At 34.2% G+C, this 19,048-nt stretch overlaps 1 protein-coding gene across 1 annotated transcript in view; it reads left to right on the top strand.

The window, feature by feature from the left end:
• The window catches only part of LOC113064394 (collagen alpha-1(V) chain-like), an 87,122-nt gene that overhangs the window by 26,300 nt on the left and 41,774 nt on the right, over positions 1 to 19,048 (top strand). The window contains 3 exon segments of the mRNA XM_026235191.1: positions 11,342 to 11,473; positions 15,815 to 15,910; positions 16,528 to 17,076. Coding sequence (XP_026090976.1) covers positions 11,342 to 11,473; positions 15,815 to 15,910; positions 16,528 to 17,076 — 777 coding nt within the window.

Raw genomic sequence — 19,048 nt, 5'->3', positions numbered from 1 at the left:
ATCTTCCTTCAAAACAGCCGGTAAAAGAGTCGCGCCATAACGCGCGTCATCACTTCGACACGGAATTAGATCTGGCTTTTGTTCACACAGCGCTCGTCCCGGGTCGAACCCCGCAATGTTACTAGGTCCCCGACCCGGGTTCAATGCCGGAATCAATCCCGGGACGTGGTTGCTTTCACACAGAAGGCGACCCGGCAATGTTCTGGCAATATGCCGGGTCGGACGTACAGTGTGAAAGGGGCTTTAGAGGCTTCTCAAGCTTTTATTGCACTGTTGTGTCTCAGCGGTCTGAGGCGAGCTGTTGCTGTCTGAGAGGAAGAACTGAGAGATCTTTGTGTTGGACTGTGTTTCTTCACTCTTGTTGTCTGTGTGTTGTGGGCCTTCAGATTTGTGGACATGTGTCTGTGGTCTTCACCGAGTGTTGAAGTGTTTCAGCACCTCTCTGTGACTGTGTCCAGTGGAGAAGTGTTTGTTTAGCAACTCGTCGTTATGTAGTGCTAATGTGAGATTGTAGGGTTACCCTGTGGCACAAGGGTTTATAGACAGGTCATGTTTGCTTGTCTGTGTAATAGTCAGGTTAACCATAAACGTTTAAAATAACTATACAGTGCATGTGAAGTGTGGTTGTGCTTGTATTTGGTCAGACTCTAACGTGCTACTCATGTTATCTGTGACAGCGATGATCAATTTCAGATCTTTCGTATTTGCTCGCAAAACGTTAGCATTTTTCTGAGACATTTTGTGTTCGCTCACAAAGCTTTTGTGTTCGAATTAATATGAGGTGGTGGGGGGAAAAATGTGTCTCATCTGCAAAACTTTTTGAAAGAAACAAACATTTGGTGAGAGAATTGGTAAGTTTCTTGGGGGGATTGCAATACTTCTGAGAGACAATGCAAATATTTTTTTAAGAAAAAGTTTTTTTTAGAGACATGCAATACTTTTGCATGAAAATGCTAATATTTAGCAAGGAAACGCAACGTTTTTAGTGGGAAATGCAGTACTTTTATGAGAGAATGCAAATATTTCATGAGAAAATGCTAAATTTTTGGGGGAAATGCAATACTTTTGCGAAAGAATGCAATTATTGTATAATAATATTTTTTTGTGATGTTAGATTAGAGGGTAAAAAGTTAACATAATTTTGCACAATATTGGGCAAAAGTGCAAAATAATAATGCTTCATATTTCAGAGATAAAGTCTTTATGGCCCTTGCTGAATTAAATATTCAATGTGGTGACATTTTTAGCATTTCAATTCCTTTGAGTAATCTTTCATACAAATTTTTAAATGTAGTAGATAATAAACAGTGTATACACAGTAAAAGTGTATTTTTATTTTTCAAAGTTGTAAAAAAATCAAAGAACATGTTTTACAAGAAAATACAATTAAGTATTTCTTCTTTAAAGGTTCATGTTTAAGTGTGTGTGTTACTTGCCTTTTCTTTGTAATTATTTGTGAAATCTGCAAATAATTTCTGAGTGAAAGTCCATTTTTTTCCGTGTTGGTGCAGTATGCAGGAAGCCGTACCATTCGGAAATACACAAAAAATTGAATTTGCTGCTGTTTGTTCAATCTCGGTGTGTGTTGCTAGCAAAAGCTGAAGGGTTGTGGGATTGGAAGAGTCTGTGAGTGAATGTGAGTCATTCAGAAGGACTGTAGGTAATGCTAGTGTTGATCCCGAGGGTTTTGACCGCAGACGCACAGGGTTCATGGAATGCTGATCTGTCTTTAAGGTTTGGTCTACCTTTCTGTTTGAAGTTAAAGTGTTTGGAGAAAATGGAAAGAGCTGTGTGCTTTTTTCCACAGAGCGAGACACCGAGTCACCACAGAACCGTAACCAAACCCCTGCCGTATACACACAGCGAAATCATATTTCATTTCTGAAGCTGCACATGTAATTCAATTCTCTTAAACGCTGACACATTTCACTATGGACCTGTAAGATAAACAGAGAGAAGAGACCAAAGACATCATAGAGAAAACAAACTAAAAGAGTGTCATTTTCATGAAGCAGTATTTCATGAGCAATATTGGGTTAATTTAGGTTTGCTTACATTTCTGTAGCTTTTTCTTAAAACATGTTTGTGAGCCTGTGAGCTGTCTAGACATGTTTTTTTGTTTGTGTCTAGACACTCTTTAGGGTGCAAAATGGTGCTGTCTTCTAAGATGTCTCATTCTGGCTTAAATCAAAAGCGGGTACTTAATAGAAGACAGTCCCAGAATACACTGGGATGAACTCAATGATTTCATTTTAATTTGTGTGAGTAAACTTCATATTACTTGAAATAAGTACTCCAAAATGTTTATTTAAATGGATAGCACACCCAAAAATGAAAATTACCCCATGATTTACTCACCCTCAAGCAACCCTAGTTGTATATGACTTTCTTCTTTCAGACAAATGCAGTCAGAGTTATATTAAAAAAAATATCCTGGCTATTCCAAGCTTTATAATGGCAGTGAATAGGTGTTTTTTTTTTTCAATAGTCCAAAACACTGTTGTGAACTGTGATGAAATATTGTGAACGGACTTAAGACAGTTAGCAGAATCTAGAGATTACTGTTCGTAAAGTGTAAAATATTAGGGATGCATGATATTGGATTTTGGCCGATATTCGATATGCCGATATTTTCAAAATAATTTTGGCCGATACCGATATCGATATATATACAAATTTTTCGCCTGATATATTTAAACTTTAATTTTACTAAAGAGAAATCCATGTATCTCTTCTGTACTGATTCTACCATAAATGTATTATTTTACAAATGTAGACAGACATTCATATCTGAAAAACAGGTCAATTATTTCACTTGGAGAATATCGGTTTGGTTCATCGGCAGAAATATTCATATCGGCCGATACCGATGATGGTCATTTTAAGCTTTTATCGGCCGATACCGATGTTGTGCCGATATTATCGTGCATCCCTATAAAATATGGATATTTTTCTTATACAAACGCATGGATTCGCTTCAGAAGGCCTTTATTCACTCTAGGGCTGTCGCGATTGACGATAACCATGATATTCAAATACACAATTATCGATATCGTGTTAATTTAGTGTATAAATTAGTGTAATTCAGTGAGGATATACCGGTATTAGTGATAACCGCAATATTTTAAATGAACAGTTCTCTTATGATGACACCACATGTAAATACTTGGTAACAGTACCTGGTTGAGTGCCCAGGTGGCAGTATCGTGCCTTAACTCTGACACCTGTCACACAAGAAGAAGACGCAGCACTCGCAGCTACTCTGAGGAGAACTGTGTTCATCAGTTGTTATTATTTTACTAGTCATAGACTGGGAAATATTATAACCTATTAACAGCGGTTTTCTTGTTCATATATTTTAATAAGTACCGCGTTTTCTTTACTCGTCTTATTTTTGTATTTGCAATCAATACGGCCTGTGCATAGTAACACTTTATTTCTTTCTTTGTTCAAATCTATGACAGTTACACGATTAAAACGGATCTTGAAAAACTGAGCGACCACATTGCTACATTAAACTCTGTAAAATGTTAAGTTGGTCACAGTGCCATGCACTTAATGCCTCATCTGTGGTCATTCTTCAATAAGGTTCATTAGTTAACATTAGTTAATTACATTAGTTAACATATATAAATAAAATAATGAATAATGATCAATATTTCCACAGCATTTATTAATCTTAGGTCATGTTAATTTCAGCATTTACTAAAGCATTGTTAAAATCACAAGTTGTGTTTGTAAACATTAATGTACTATGAACATGAACATTGAATTACTCATTGTTCATTCATGTTCGTTAATACATTAATGTTAACAAATGGCAACATATTTATTCATCATACTGTTGAACTTGACAGTATTTTCTCTATGGTTATTTCATAAGAGCTTCAAAGAAGACGGAGAAAGCCTGAGTATTGTGCCCTGCGTTTATCAGTATCAATATTATGCTCGTTGGGTAAAAAAGAAACACTCAATAAACAAATTAAAAAATAATTTGACTGATATCTTCCCCACCCCAAGGTTTCTATAGATATCACAATATATCGACATTGTGAATTCTTATGGCCACAATAACCGTGATATGAAAAATCAAATATCGTGACAGCCCTAATTCACTCCATGGAGTAGTGTGGGACACTATATATGATGGATGGATGCATTTCATTAGACTTCTTTTGGGCTATTGCAGAAACTAGTAAATCATGGAGTAATTTTCATTTTAGGGTGAACTATAGGCCTACCCTTTTACCCATGATTTTGCACATGTAGAAGAGTTCCACAGCAAGGCAGATCTCCTACAGCATCAGACTGTTATCAGTTTTAGATTTGTATCAGATGGAAAAGTTTGCTTCATATTTAACAGTGCATAAATATCTCACACACATAGAGGCAAAGGTGATGTTTTTGTGGAAAGTTCTGGTCAGGATGAGGAGTTTGAGACTCATGTCTGCTGACATCATTGAGGGGGTTTCCACAGCACATGTACAGTGCAGGTCAGCAGAAGTGTGTGTGTGTGGGGGGGGGGGGGATTCTCCCTCTGAGGGACAAATCCTACAGAAGTGTGGTTGAAATCAGCATGATTCACACGTCACTCATTGCACTTGACCTGTATCATCATTCTCTCTCACATGACTGAAGTAGAAAATGAGAGAGGAAGGAAGATATTTAAAGAAAGAAATGCTTGATGTTTAGAGTTTCACTTTTAAAGGAGAACAGCACTTTTAAAGGCAAGAGAGATGACATAAAGTCATGAAATTGCAGTCACTAGATATTTAACTACTATAATGTGATGCGTTGTAAAATGTGTCTGAGTGGAACATAATATTGTGTAGAAAATAAAGGGGGTGGGACTTGATAATATGAGTCAGGATTTTATTGGTTGAAATGTGTTAGGCTGTGATATGATTGGTTATTATTTTTCCTGTATACATGAAGGTTTTTTTTTTTTTTAGGAAAATAAATGAATACTTTTATTCATTAAGGATGCATTAAGTTGTGAACTGTGAACTTTCAAAAGTAACTGTAAAGACATAATGTTGCAAAAGATTTCTTTCAAAGAAATTCTGTTATTTTAAAATATGTTTCCGCAAGCACATTTAACAGCATACGTTTTCAACATTGATGAAAATAGTCAGAAACGTTTCTTGAGCAGTAAATCAGTATATTAAATTATTATGATTTATGATCATGTGACTCTGAAAGACTGGAGTAATAATGCTCAAAATTCACCTCTTTTTAAATTGTAGCAATATTTTACAGCACCACTGTATTTTTGATTAAATAAATGCAGCCTGAAAAATATTCAAAATCTCTTTTTCTCCAAACTTTTGAACTATTTATTTTTGCCTACATGTTTTACAATTCTGTTTGGTGTTGCTTAAATGACAAATAAAACATATAAATATGTAATATTTGTATACACATGTTAAAAAAGCTTTCTCTGCCCGGATGAGGGAGAACATTCAAGAAACATTGCACAGATGTTTTGGTTCAGTAGTTTCCCAGCATTCCATATTAAACGTTATGAAAACACAGTCTGATTAATCCATCATTGAGTGCTGCAGTTGAAGAAACTGAACATAAAAGACCAAAAACGTTTCTGTATGGTCAGAGACTCCATCATAATTAAATGGAGAAGTGAAAATGGAGGCGAGTGATGGAGTAGAGGAGAAATGAAGGAGCGAATGCTGATGCAGGGTTGGTGGACAAAAGGAACGCATGGAAAATGCAGTGGTAGACATGCCTGTTGCTTTTGGCATTGATCTTAAGGGTCTCCAGATGCTGCCACCATGTGTGTGTGTGTGTGTGTGCTTATGTCATTGGATGGTTTGGTTTCTGAGGTAGTTTTTTTTTTACTCTTGAGAATGGCCAGACGTTGCCTGGATGTGCGTGTGTGTGTGTGTGTGTGTGTGTGTGAACACCGTCACACGTGTGAGCGTCTGCATGCGGCAGTTGTGGTCTCAAGTTTGCCCAGATATCCAGTCGCTCTTGTGGAGCGTTTCATACTGCTCTGTTAAAATCCTTTGCAATCTCTCCCACAGCATGAGTCCATGTTCTAATGCGGATCACATGTGGCCTATTTCCCGTGTCTTGGGCTGATGAGGTCATAAGCAGCTGCGATGATGTCATTTTTAAACAAACCTAATAAGTACAAGACCTGAAGCTTTGAAACTCCAGTTAGACCGGATAGTGTGTGTTTGTGTGGGTGAATCTAACACAAACTGTCAAGAACATGTCTGGGTCATATTTAACTTAAATCACTCCAATTTAAGATGGTTTAGATTGGGTCTACATTTTTTTTTTATGATAAGCCCTCTGCATTTATTGTAATATAGATATAATATAGATTAATGTAACACATATGCATATAGAAAGCTTTGGATGAATGGATAGATAGATAGATATAGATAGATAGATAGATAGATAGATAGATAGATAGATAGATAGATAGATAGATAGATAGATAGATAGATAGATAGATAGATAGATAGATAGATAGATAGATATTTATCATTATAATATTATTAATGTTATTACTTTATATATTGTTTATTAATTTATATTTATGTTAATATATTTATATATTTATATTTTTAAATATATGTATTATTATTATATCTTTTTTTATCTACTATTAGTTATTTTATTTATTTATTTATTTATTTATTTATTATTATTTATTTTATTTACCTATATAATGATGATAATAATAGTAACAACTTGTATGTTTATAATGTTAATAATATTATGCATTATAATCCTTATAATTTATACTGTATGTTTATAGTATATATTTATCATTTTATGTTTTTTATAATAGTAATATTAATCAAATATATATATATATATATATATATATATATATATTAAGACAAATAATATAATGATTATATTAATTAATTAATTAATTATGTACATGTGATTTTGGGCTGTAATATGACTATGTGATGTTTTCATGAGATTCATCCAGTGCGTGTGTACAGCACGTGTGTGTGTGTGTGTGTGTGTGTGTGTGTGTGTTTGTGAACATGTTGGATTCGTGTCTAAATGAATTATGGCAGGACAGAACGAGGGATCGAGATGTTTTTCGAGTGCTGAAGGGAACGAGTTGTACTCTGGGCTCCCTACCAGAAAAGTGTGGGATAGTTCCTCCATTTTTATTCATTTGCAGCTGTCCCATCTGTCGCCCCCTTCTGTTGACTACAGCCATGTGACAGTCGTTTCGCAGTTGTGTTGTTTTGAACCATTTGAAACATGTGTGTGCTTTTACAGTGTTTTGGCCGTGTGCGTCACCACAGGCAGCTGCTGAAACCGTTCCTTCGGACTCCGGCGAGAGATGTGGGGAGCTTCTGGCCAAAAAGAAGCTCGTATTTCAAAGTTGCTGACAATGCAATGTCTATTATTCTCTCTCTGTCCCACATTAATGTGATAAATTTCTCTCGGAAATAGATCTGTTGTCTCTGTACACCTCTGTGTCTCTCGCTCTTCTTCTGCTTCTGGTGCTCTTCTCCTCACACGCTATACGAACAAAAAATATTGTATGGTCAAATCTGGAGTGATGCAGAAAGTCCAAGGGGTCATTTTACAGACTTGTTCAATGTATTTTCAAGTTTTAGTTGATGGTTAGGGCTCATCTGAATGTGTTTGATGGTATGAAATAGTGGTGAAATGATAATTGAAAGCTTACTTGTCAACAGGTAATTTGCCTCGGATAAGTCTCTGTGTGTTAAAATTAGTCCTGGGTGATTATATTTAATTGATATTTAAGAACAGTAGATTTGTCTGTGTGTGTGTGTGTGTGTGTGTGTTTTGGGCCGGTTTGAAAGGTTTGAAATGTGTGTGGATTTTAGGAGTCTCTGGATTTTGGATCTGAATCTGGTGTCAAGTCCAAACACATGTTTACACTGGCAAACAATCCAGAGCAACAGCCAACGAGAAATGACTGCAGTCATTGTTCCTACAGTAAAGACATAGGAAAATGTCATGAGTGACAAAGAGAACAAAAACAGGGAATCAAACCAGGAAAGATGCTGATGCTACTTACACTGACACTTAAATAAGTCTCTTCTGCTCAACAGCGCTGCACTTATATGATCAAAAATTATTTTATTTTATTTTCATACATTCAACTTGCATGCATTTCTGTAATTGCCATACATTAATAATTTCATTTGCATGCACTTGCATACAGAGTACATGCCTAATCACAAACAATGAATGATTTAATCAAAAAGATTTATCTTCCGTAATACACGGCTAGAATTCAGGCCCATCTGTCTCATTAAAACAATTAGTTATTTTTATGAAATTAAAATGTGATTATTATTATTATTTTTTATACACAGAGTGCAAAATGTAATGCTCCACTTTGCATTTGTTTATTAAAAAAATATTTCTCCTAAGTCTCCTGGATTTCCCATGTTACATTATTTGGCTATTGAAGTAATATAATTGTTGTGAAAGATAGGTCAAAAGAACAGCATTTATTTGAAATAGAAAATGAGTTAATATTATAAATGTCTTTCATTTTTTATTAATTGAATGCTTCCTTGTCAAACATGTTTTGCTTAAATCAAAACTTGAAGCATGTGCCCATGCAGCAGAGTTCTGTAAGTCATGTTCCTGTTCTGCAGAGCTCTGTGTTCTGCTGTTTGCTCGACTGCAGAAGTGTGTTGTTTCGCAGTATTCTCTGTGGCTCTTGTGTTTGCTCTGCTGATTCTGATCTCCACACAGCCTGGAGAGCCTTCTGTGTCTCTCTCTCTGTTTTCATGTGATGAGTTAAATCTACTCCATTAGATAATGTGTGTGTGTGTGTGTGCTTGTCTCTCCATCTTTGACTCTAAACTTGTGTCAGTTCCAGACATTCATCTTCCTGAGTTCACACTTCTTTTGCCCACATTTTCTCCGCCTGCTTGTACAAGTTTTTTCCCAGATCGCTGTGGGAAAAATGTGTATTTGTGCGTGTATAACAAGGAAGAATCACCGATTAGGCTGACTTGTGTAATAAATCAGTGCAGCGCTTCCTGCACATTTACAAATGGAACAAAACAATGCTATTTTTGCAATGGTGATGCAACGTCAGCTTCTGAATTATGCTTTATTCATGTAGTCGCACACATATCATGATGACAAGTGGAGCTTTTAATCTTCGAAAGAAACTAAAATGATTACCTTAGTTAGAAATCTGGTGTCAGAAAGTGTATCATGGGAAAGTGTATGATGCCACAATATTTTCATGCTTTTTATTTATATATTTTATTATTTTATTATTTATTTACATGTGTTAGAGTGTGCATGTGTGTGTGTAGCTGATGCTACAATATTTCATGTATTTTATTTATATATTTTATTATTTTATTATTTATTTACATATGTTAGAGTATGCATGTGTGTGTGTAGCTGATGCTACAATATTTTTATGTTTTTAAGTATTTAATTGAGATATCATTTATCATAATAGTAATAAAGCTCATCCAGACTAGTTTTTTTCAGTTTGTGAAGTGTTTTTTTTTTTTTGACTGATACAAAAGAGGCGTTTGTTCGTGAATCAGATTATACTGGTGATGATTGAAAGGATTGTGTGTTTGTGTTTTTGTTTGTGTGTATGTGGGAATGAGAGAGAGATGCTCTCAGATTATAGTAATTATGGACAAGTGGATTACTGTTTTGCAGTGAGCACTTATTGTGAAGTCAGTAAAACACAAAATTACCTTTTCAGATGGGAAGGGAATGTTTCTGTCTCATAGTGTGTGTGTGTGTGTGTACTGTGTCTGGTCATTATGCCCTAATTGGATTGGACAGTTTTGGAGTCCACTGAGGTTGTCTCTCTCCTCCCAGACTGTGACCCACTTTCACCGTGTGTGTGTGTGTGTGTGTGTTTCCTGTCATATTGCAACAGGTGTTTCATACCTTTTCCATACTGTATTCATTGTTTTTCCAAAAACCATGGTTATTGAATAAAAAGGATACAGCTGTTTTGCCGAAAGCCCAGCTGTTTCTCTCTTGTTCCTATGTGTGTTTTGAGTTTTGGATGAATTTGACATAATGCTGTTTTGACTTCCTGATTCATATGAAGGCTCAGCTCATTCGGTTTGTATGATTATTGTAGATGTTTTTACATGCATTAGTTTGCATTTCTTTTGTGGGGTTGGCAATTCATGAACAGTTCTTATTCCATTTTTCTTCTGTTAATGATTCTTGGACGGCTGCATTATTCCAAATACTTACAGTTACTGAAGTAATCTGACTCACATACTAAATCTTTATATAAAATGATTATGACTTAAATAGTGAACCTCATTCCTGCTGAATCTGCATTGAATTAAAACATCTTTTGATGCATGTTTTGCAAGAACTGTATTCATTTTTTCTCCGATTTTTGAAATATGTTCACTCAAAGTCTGAATGATCTCATCATTTAGCATCACACTCAAGGCAGAAATTGTATTGATAATATTTATTTAATAAATGATATTTAATTATCTATATTAAATATCAATAATTAAAAAAATTATATATTTTTTATTAAGTATATATATATATATATATATATATATATATATATATATATATATATATATATATATATATATTTAAATGATTTATAATCAATTAATATATATATATATATATATATATATATATATATATATATATATATATATATATACATATAAAGTAACTTATTCTCATTAATAATATTCCATTTAATTTATTATTAATATAATTAATTTATATTGTTAATTAATTTTTATTTTAGAATCAGATATCTTTTTTTATTTGTTATATATTTATTTATATTTTATATATTCTATTGAAATGTGTATAAATGTTCATTTCAAAAATAAAATGAACTAATATAATAAATTAATTATATATAATTATAATAATGTGTAATTTTATTATTGGTAAAAATGCAATAAATTATAATGCATAATATACATTTTATATGGATCTGTATGTTGTTATTATTACCTAACTCTTTTAAACATGACCCTTAGCTCTAGCTGGCTCTTATAAAAAACAAACTTAAGTAGATTCAAAATTAATCACACTACTTAATAAATGTGAGCCTTGTATGCTGCATTACATATAATTGTTTATTAACCATGCATTGGATAGACTGTATTACTGTACTTCCATCCTTCACAGCATTATTTTAATTTGCATCAAATGAAATATGGCATCCACCCTCACTGTGTCCTATAGGAAGTAGAAATGTCCCTCTCTCTGATGGCCCTCTGTCTTATTCATCTCTTACATGGCCTTTATCAACTACAGAGATATGTCAATGCTCCTTATTTGTTTCATAATAGCTAATAGCTGATTTCTTTGTTTCTAGGGTGACATCCAGCAGCTGATGATTGTATCGGACCACCGTGCTGCGTTTGACTACTGTGAGCACTACAGCCCTGACTGTGAGGTTCCTGCACCCGAACAGCACCAAAACCAGGACCCAAACACTGATGACTCTGTAAGTTCGTCTAGATTCATTCCCTTAAGAATTTGAAAAACGAACCGAATGCATAGTCCATATAAAAAAACTGGATGACGAGTCATTTCTCGAAAAATCAGCTCTGTTGAGAACATCAAGAGTCAAGTCATCTTATCAAGCATATGCACACCCAAAGAACTTTTAAATCCTAAATCAAAAATAAAACCATGACATTAGCCAAGCACTTATTAAGCCATTTTAGTAACAGATATGTTTTAATGGTGTTATTCAGTTATACAGTTAGCATATCTAAACATGCACTGTTTGACTATTTATACATTTGTTCAGCTTTCATTCAGTCTGTGGAATGAGAAACAAATTAAAACAGAGTAATAATACTTGCCCACACTTGTGTGTGTGTTTCAGGCGTAATAAATTCTTTATGGCTCTTTCTATCTTCATCATTTAGCAATTATTTGACGTCATCAGTCAGAGAAAGGAAAGAGAGAGTGATAGAGGGAGGAGATGAGGGCGCTGAAGCATGTCTCGTCCTGTAGAGCGCTTGGATCAGTATTGATGACATATTTTATTGATAACGTAATTTTTTTAAAAAATAAAATACTTTTTTTTACTAAATAAAATGCTAATTTCATATGTGACCTGTAAGCACAAAAGCAGTCTTAGGTCGCTGGGGTTTATTTGTAGCAATAACCAAAAAGAACATTGTATGGGTCAAAATGATCGATTTTACTTTTATGTCAAAAATAATTAGTATATTAATTAAAGATCTTGTTCCATGAAAATATTTAGTAAATTCCCTACCGTAAATATTTTAAAACGTCCTTTTTTGATTAGTAATATGCATTGCGAAGAATTCCTTTGGACAACTTCAAAGGCGATTTGATCAGTATTTCGATTTTTTTGCACCCTCAGATTCCTGATTTTCAAATAGTTGTGTCCCAGCCAGATATTGTCCGATCCTAATAAACCGTACTGTACATCAGTGTAAAACGTATTTATTCAGATTATGTATAAATCTCAATTTAAAAAAATTGAGACTTAAAGGGTGTTCACCCAATAATCAAAATTATGTAATTAATGACTCACCCTCGTGTCGTTCCAAACCAGTAAAACCTCAGTTGACTGCATTTGTAAAAAACCTTTTCCAATTCTAATCCTGCATATGAAGTAATAATGCAAAAAAAATAAAAACAATAAATATTTTGTCTAAATTCATATTCAAATCTTTTTGCTAGAAAAATTATGCATTTTAAGTATGTAAAATGAGTATTATATCAACATTTATCAGTATACCTAAATATAGATGAGCAGACATGGACTAAAACCCACAAAAGTCCCATCTTGATTTCATGGGGTCATCTGAGTGTTGATATTCAGACTCCGTCCATCTGGGTCCACTCAGATGACAATATCCTCTGAGCACTACAGAGAGAGGAAGAAATGCATTAAATGAAAGACTGGAAGATTTAGCATGTGAAACAGATGAGAAAATTGAGATGGCCAAATGTTTGAAATTGATTCTCTATGGGAGCTGAGCAAATGGTGGGCTTGAGAGAATTGTGGGATTGACCACGGGGCAAAACGAGTGGTGAGAATGTCAAAAAGTGGAGAAATGCTGAATTTAATGCCAATGACAGGAGAAAAATCACTCTTCACATTTATGTGACAAATAAAACTGAAATATTGTAAATAGTGCTGAAGTTTCTGCTGGATTCAATGTTTAGGGAAAGACATTACAGGCAAAAACATTGATTTTCAGCCATGGTGTGTTTCAGGAAGAAAGCATTCAGAATACTTTTAAGTTTTATTTTATTGCTTTTTATCTATTTATGTCTTTTAGGTATCAATTACAATACTGTACATATCTTTAAAGGTTGTTTTATTACTATCTCTTTTCTGCTGGTTTTTACTGAAGGGTTTGTTCATATATCATTCGCCTGGTCGCAACATTTTATTCCTGAAAACATGTTTTTTTTTCTGGCTGTTGACAGTATTTTCTGATTTATGAAGTGATAAAAAAATATAAATCAACAATTCCCTCTGTAAAAACCTTTACATTTAGCAGACACTTTTATCCAAAGCGACTTACATTGCATTCAGGCTAACAATTTTTCTCCGAACATGTGTTCCCTGGGATTCGAACCCATAACCTTGCACTTGCTAACGCAATGCTCTACCACTTGAGCTACAGGAACTCTGATATGTCAACAAAATGAAACAAGAATTTTCCATCTGATTTGTGCAAACTAGTGCATACATTTAATTTTTAATTAGATAACACCTATGACATTTCAGAAAACATGTAATACAAAAAAATATTTGCTATTCTTAATGTAATCAATCAACTGGAGAAGAATGGTGAAGTCTGTTCAATATTTGACCCTGTTCACCTGTATGTGTCTTGCCTTAAATCAGACAATTCTGATATATTCAGGCTGGCTTAACAAAAGTTAAGTTTTAACAAATGTTAAATGATTAAATTGAATTCAATTGTGTGTATTTGACTTCCTCTGGAAATAAAGTTTTTCCAACTCTAATCCTGCATATATGCATGGACCCTGAGAATCGAACCCATGACCTTGCCGTTGCTAGCGTCATGCTCAACCATTTGTGACCCTGGACCACAAAACTATCTGCCAAAAATATTTGGCAGAGACACAACTAGTTTAAAATCTGGAATCTGAGGGTGCCAAAAAACTCATAATATGGACAAAATCACCTTTAAAGTTGTCCAAATTAAGTTCTTAGCCATGCATATTACTAATCAAAAATGAAGTTTTAATATATATACAATAGGAAATTTACCAAATATCTTCATGGAACAATGAATTATCTGAATTATTTTTTTTGCCATAAAAGAAAAATCAATCATTTTGACCCATACAATTTATTTTTGGCTATTGCTACAAATATACCCCAGCGACTTAAGACTGCTTCAGGGTCACATGTGATATTCAGAAAAAAAAAAGAAAAAAAAAAATTAAAACACAGCTCCCAGTATTCTTCAGAAAAGTAAGCTTTCTATTGAAAAACTGTTGTGGCCAACATATGATGAAGTTATCTCTGAGCTAATCCTGTAAAACAAAATAACTTTCATGTGACTGCAGCATGTGGTGCGTTTTCAGACTTTTACATCTTTTAGGGCTTTGATGTCAGCATGTTGGCATGCAGACGACCCTCTGTTGTCCTCACGTTCACCTTTTTCAGTTTTGTGTGTGTCAGGAGCTGTAAATCTAAGTCTGGGGTATTAGAAGGGGGCAATATGAAAGAAAACCCCATGTCCTTCAAAAACCGAGTCCATCACTTCAGAATCAGCGAAACCTCTTTACAGATGAAAACGTGATGAGTTATCCATTGCTAATGTGTGGGAATTAGGGAGAGAGAGGCAGAACGGTGAATCCGAGCTAGAGGTCGGCGAGTGGTTGGAATTCGCGTTCGCGTTCGCGTTCTTCTCTTTCTCCTTAGATAAGACAGAACATAGATTTCCGCTGGACTCAGTCGGAGGGAATCCCTCCTTTCCTTTATTCGTTCATCTCAGGGAATGTCAGTCTATTAAATTAAGAGCACTGCTTGAATTGCTTAATTAGCATCACATGAGAACTCATGTATGAAAGTATAAAGTCCTGTCGGAATGAACGAACAGTACAGTAAAATAAAAAATTTAAATTATAAATACAAATAACATGTCCTACATATCATTTGTCATTCAAAGTGTCAGTAAATATTTTGCTAATTATATATAAATTTGTACATACTTGACATTGCACACACATATATAGAAAATATGAAACATTTTATATTTACATATATTTGCTCTCACTCAATTGTAAATTTGAAGATAAAATGATGGGTGTGCTTTTTTGTTGGTTTTTTGAGGTTGTTAAAGAAAACAGATTATGTTACCATATGATGCATTCACATCTTGTCATAATTACCATAATTACAAGATGTCTATGCTTGAGAGACTCTACTCAACTCATGTTCATGTCCTCAGGCTCCGAAATCATTAGTTATTTCCTATTTCTCATATTGTCAAAATGGATCCATATGCAAGTATGTGGTGGGATGTGCTGTTTTCCATCTGAAACGAGTTTAAAAGGCATTTTTCATTATACATAAACATAATTATTATGCATGCAGTGTGTATGATCTCATTCCATGAGACTAAGTGGAATATTGCAGACTACCCATATGCACTGGCAAAAGAACTAAGAAAGCTAAAAATTAATAAATGTACTCTAACACACTATAGAATAATCATATTAGTAACACATTTTTAGGTAGTTTTTTTTCTGGAACACTGGAGATAATACAGAATTTTTAATGTATTAACACTCAGTATTCAACATTTATCTTCAGAAAACAGAGGATGATAACTACTATTACGAATATCCGTACTATGAGGACATGGAATCAGAAACGACTGGAACTGAAACTGAAACTGAAGACCTAACGGTCAGTTTTATTTTAGTACTTTTGTTTAATGTGCTGTTTTGTAATGTAGTGTTTTGTATATATTTTGAATGAGCTTTTATTTTAATATTTTCAGTTTTCATTTTCATTTTGGTTCAAGTTTTAGTCAGTTTGTTACATGTCTTTGATACATATGTATATATAGTTATATATAATTAGTTAATTATTTTGGTTCTAGTTTTTAATCATTTATCAATTATTGTAGTTATATTTTACTAATTTTCACTAGTTCACTTTAAACTTGTTTTATTTCAGTTAATTCTAAGTTTGATGTTTTATCTGTTATATTATAATTACTGTTATTATACAGCTTTTTTTTTTTTTTTTACCTTAAATGGAATTTAATTATTACAAAATTATTCATAGTAGTTAGGACTGGGTGAAATAAGTCATTGCAATTTCATATTGATTTCTAAATTCAACAATTTGTTCTTCTATAATTTTTCATATTTCCAAGTAAAAAAATATGTTTAATAAAAAAATAAAAAATAAATGTGGGATCAGCTGGATTGAAACGGAATCAAGAAAACAGTGCATACATCTTATTATTCATGTTCAACTGTTTATTGTAAACAGTGTCTGTTTACTGTGTTTACCAGGTGTCTGTTCCAGATAGCGGTCGTGTGGTTTCGTCAGTTATCACTAGTGGAACAGGAGGCTCCAGCAGTTCTGCGAGTAGCTCCTCGTCATCCTCCTCTTCATCCTCTTCATCATCCAGCTCTACCACGACTACTGGCGAGGATCCGTATGATGGCTACGACGGATACGAGACCGAATACGAAACAACATACTATGACGAGACGACCTCACAGCCTGATGGCTCCCGGACCATCACCATCACTAGCACAGGCACAGGTGCCGGCGGAGAAGTGGATATTGAACTGGGCGGTGAGGTGGATATTGGACTGGGAGACCTGGACAGGAGGATCATTACATCATCATCATCATCAGGAGGAGGAGGAAGTGTAAGAGTACACACAACCACCACAGTCATTCACAATGGAACTTCTGGCTCCGGCACTGGCTCTAGCACCAGAACTATTACTAGCTCCAGCTCCGGCTCCAGCTCCGGCTCCAGCTCCAGCTCCAGCTCCAGCTCCAGTTCCAGTTCTGGCGTTAGTACTGGCTCCAGCTCCAGCTCTACATCGGTGAGTTTAGTTGGAACTAGTTATCCGAAACAATTTCAATCTTAAGTGAGAATTAATTCAGAGATATTTAAATATTTAATGTTTAGTATAATGTTTTAAGTGGATTTTACTGAACTCCAGTCTAATTCAGATATAATAGATTGTATTGGTAACATTTAATAATAACGTTTTTATTTAATGCCATTTTATTTTATTTTAATTTTCAAATTATATATATTTTAACTATGGTTTAAATATCTTTCATATGTCTTGCAGGTTTTTCTTATTAATGCAACTACTGCATTGTTTAGTATAATAATGCATAAATATTATATTTTTCAAAGGTGGATTTTACTGAACTCAGAATGTCTTATTTAATTTAATTTAATTAAATTTTGTTTTATTATTTCAATAATTTTAAATGTCTTTAAATTGTTTTTCAAGTTTTACTTATTATTGCAATTACTGCAACATTGTCTTTCATTAGAGCATGTCAGGAACATGTCCAGGTTATATTTAATTCCAGGTGATAAAAATAATTATATTGTAAATTGAAAAACATTCTTAACATTTTGTTTAAAGAAAATAAAGCCTGTTTTAGGACTGTACAATTATTGTACTACAGGATTGAGAATCTAACGAGCATCGCCACTGATAATGCTAGGCAAAATCGTAAAAAAAAATTAAACTATACGTGCTTTTTGTCATAATATACGGAGCCCCGCACATGACATGCAATTTAACAAATCGATAGAACGAATTAATAAATTGTGCGCACTATTTATAAATCGAGTGAACGAAATAGTAAATCAAGGGAACACTATAGTCATAGTGTGAACGTTTTAGTACATTGAGGGAACGAATTAGTAAATCTTGCGCACAATTTATTTATTTTTTCTTGCATGTCATGTGCGGGGCTCCGTAATAATAATAATGGGTCTCATTCACTCATTTTTGCGTACAATTTTCTTATTTATACGCACATTTGAACTTTCCGCCTAATTCACAACACGTGCGTACGCACATGAGCTTGTTCTTAAACTCGTTCTTCTGTTAGTGAATTTGGAGTCTTCTAAATGAGCGCCTGCGTGCACGAGGTCAGTAATTAGCATAATGCACGCCCAAACCAGCTCCATATAAGGGCTTTCCACAACGAGGCACTTGTACAGAGAAAGACAATTATGGCACTGAAACAAAAGACAAAAAAATAACTTTAACGATAATGAACGTGAGGTTTTGCTGTCGGAGGTGGAAGCCAGGAAAAATTATTTGTTATTTAAATGTGTATCCACTGGCATAACGGGCACAGGTAAAAAAGAAGCATGGGTTATAACACAGGCTTGGAGATAAGGTGGTGAGAGTGGTTGGTGATGTGGCTTAGGTGTGGTTCCAGTGAGTTGCATAAATCAATGAGGACTTCTCTGGGCAACCTAAAGCGACTGAACAGCCATTCGTCACTCTCCGCGAACATATCTGTGCGCTCTCTAAAGACGCACTCTCTCCTTAGAGCACGCGCCGCGATGTCTTCAAGCAGTACCAAGTGTGCCATGCATCTAAACACAAGATGAGACACATTAATCACCGTTTATATAAGGATAGATCAGGTGATTATTGTTTGGACCACTAATATTTTATATATATATATATATATATATATATAATTAGAACTGTAATTATAATTTATCAATAACATCTAATTATATAGGGTTCTTAACACATGCTTATAAGGCGCCCGTTTGTACATGATTATTGCGTACGTGGGGTATAAGTTGTTCTTGAATCTTTTCTTACATTTAGAATAAATTTTAGTACAATAGTTTTTGATGAATCATGATTTATTCGTGAAAACGTCCGTACGCACATTTCACGCAAAAATCTGTGTCTATGCATATTTAGTGAATGAGACCCAATGTCTCAGGTAAACAAAAAAAATATTACTTGTTCCAAAAGTAGGCTTACTTTTCTCGGTTTCACACAAACAGATTTCAATTTT

The sequence above is a fragment of the Carassius auratus genome, chromosome 46, assembly GCF_003368295.1.
Source record: "Carassius auratus strain Wakin chromosome 46, ASM336829v1, whole genome shotgun sequence".
NCBI lineage: Eukaryota > Metazoa > Chordata > Actinopteri > Cypriniformes > Cyprinidae > Carassius > Carassius auratus.
This window is presented reverse-complemented; position numbering and strand designations above follow the sequence as displayed.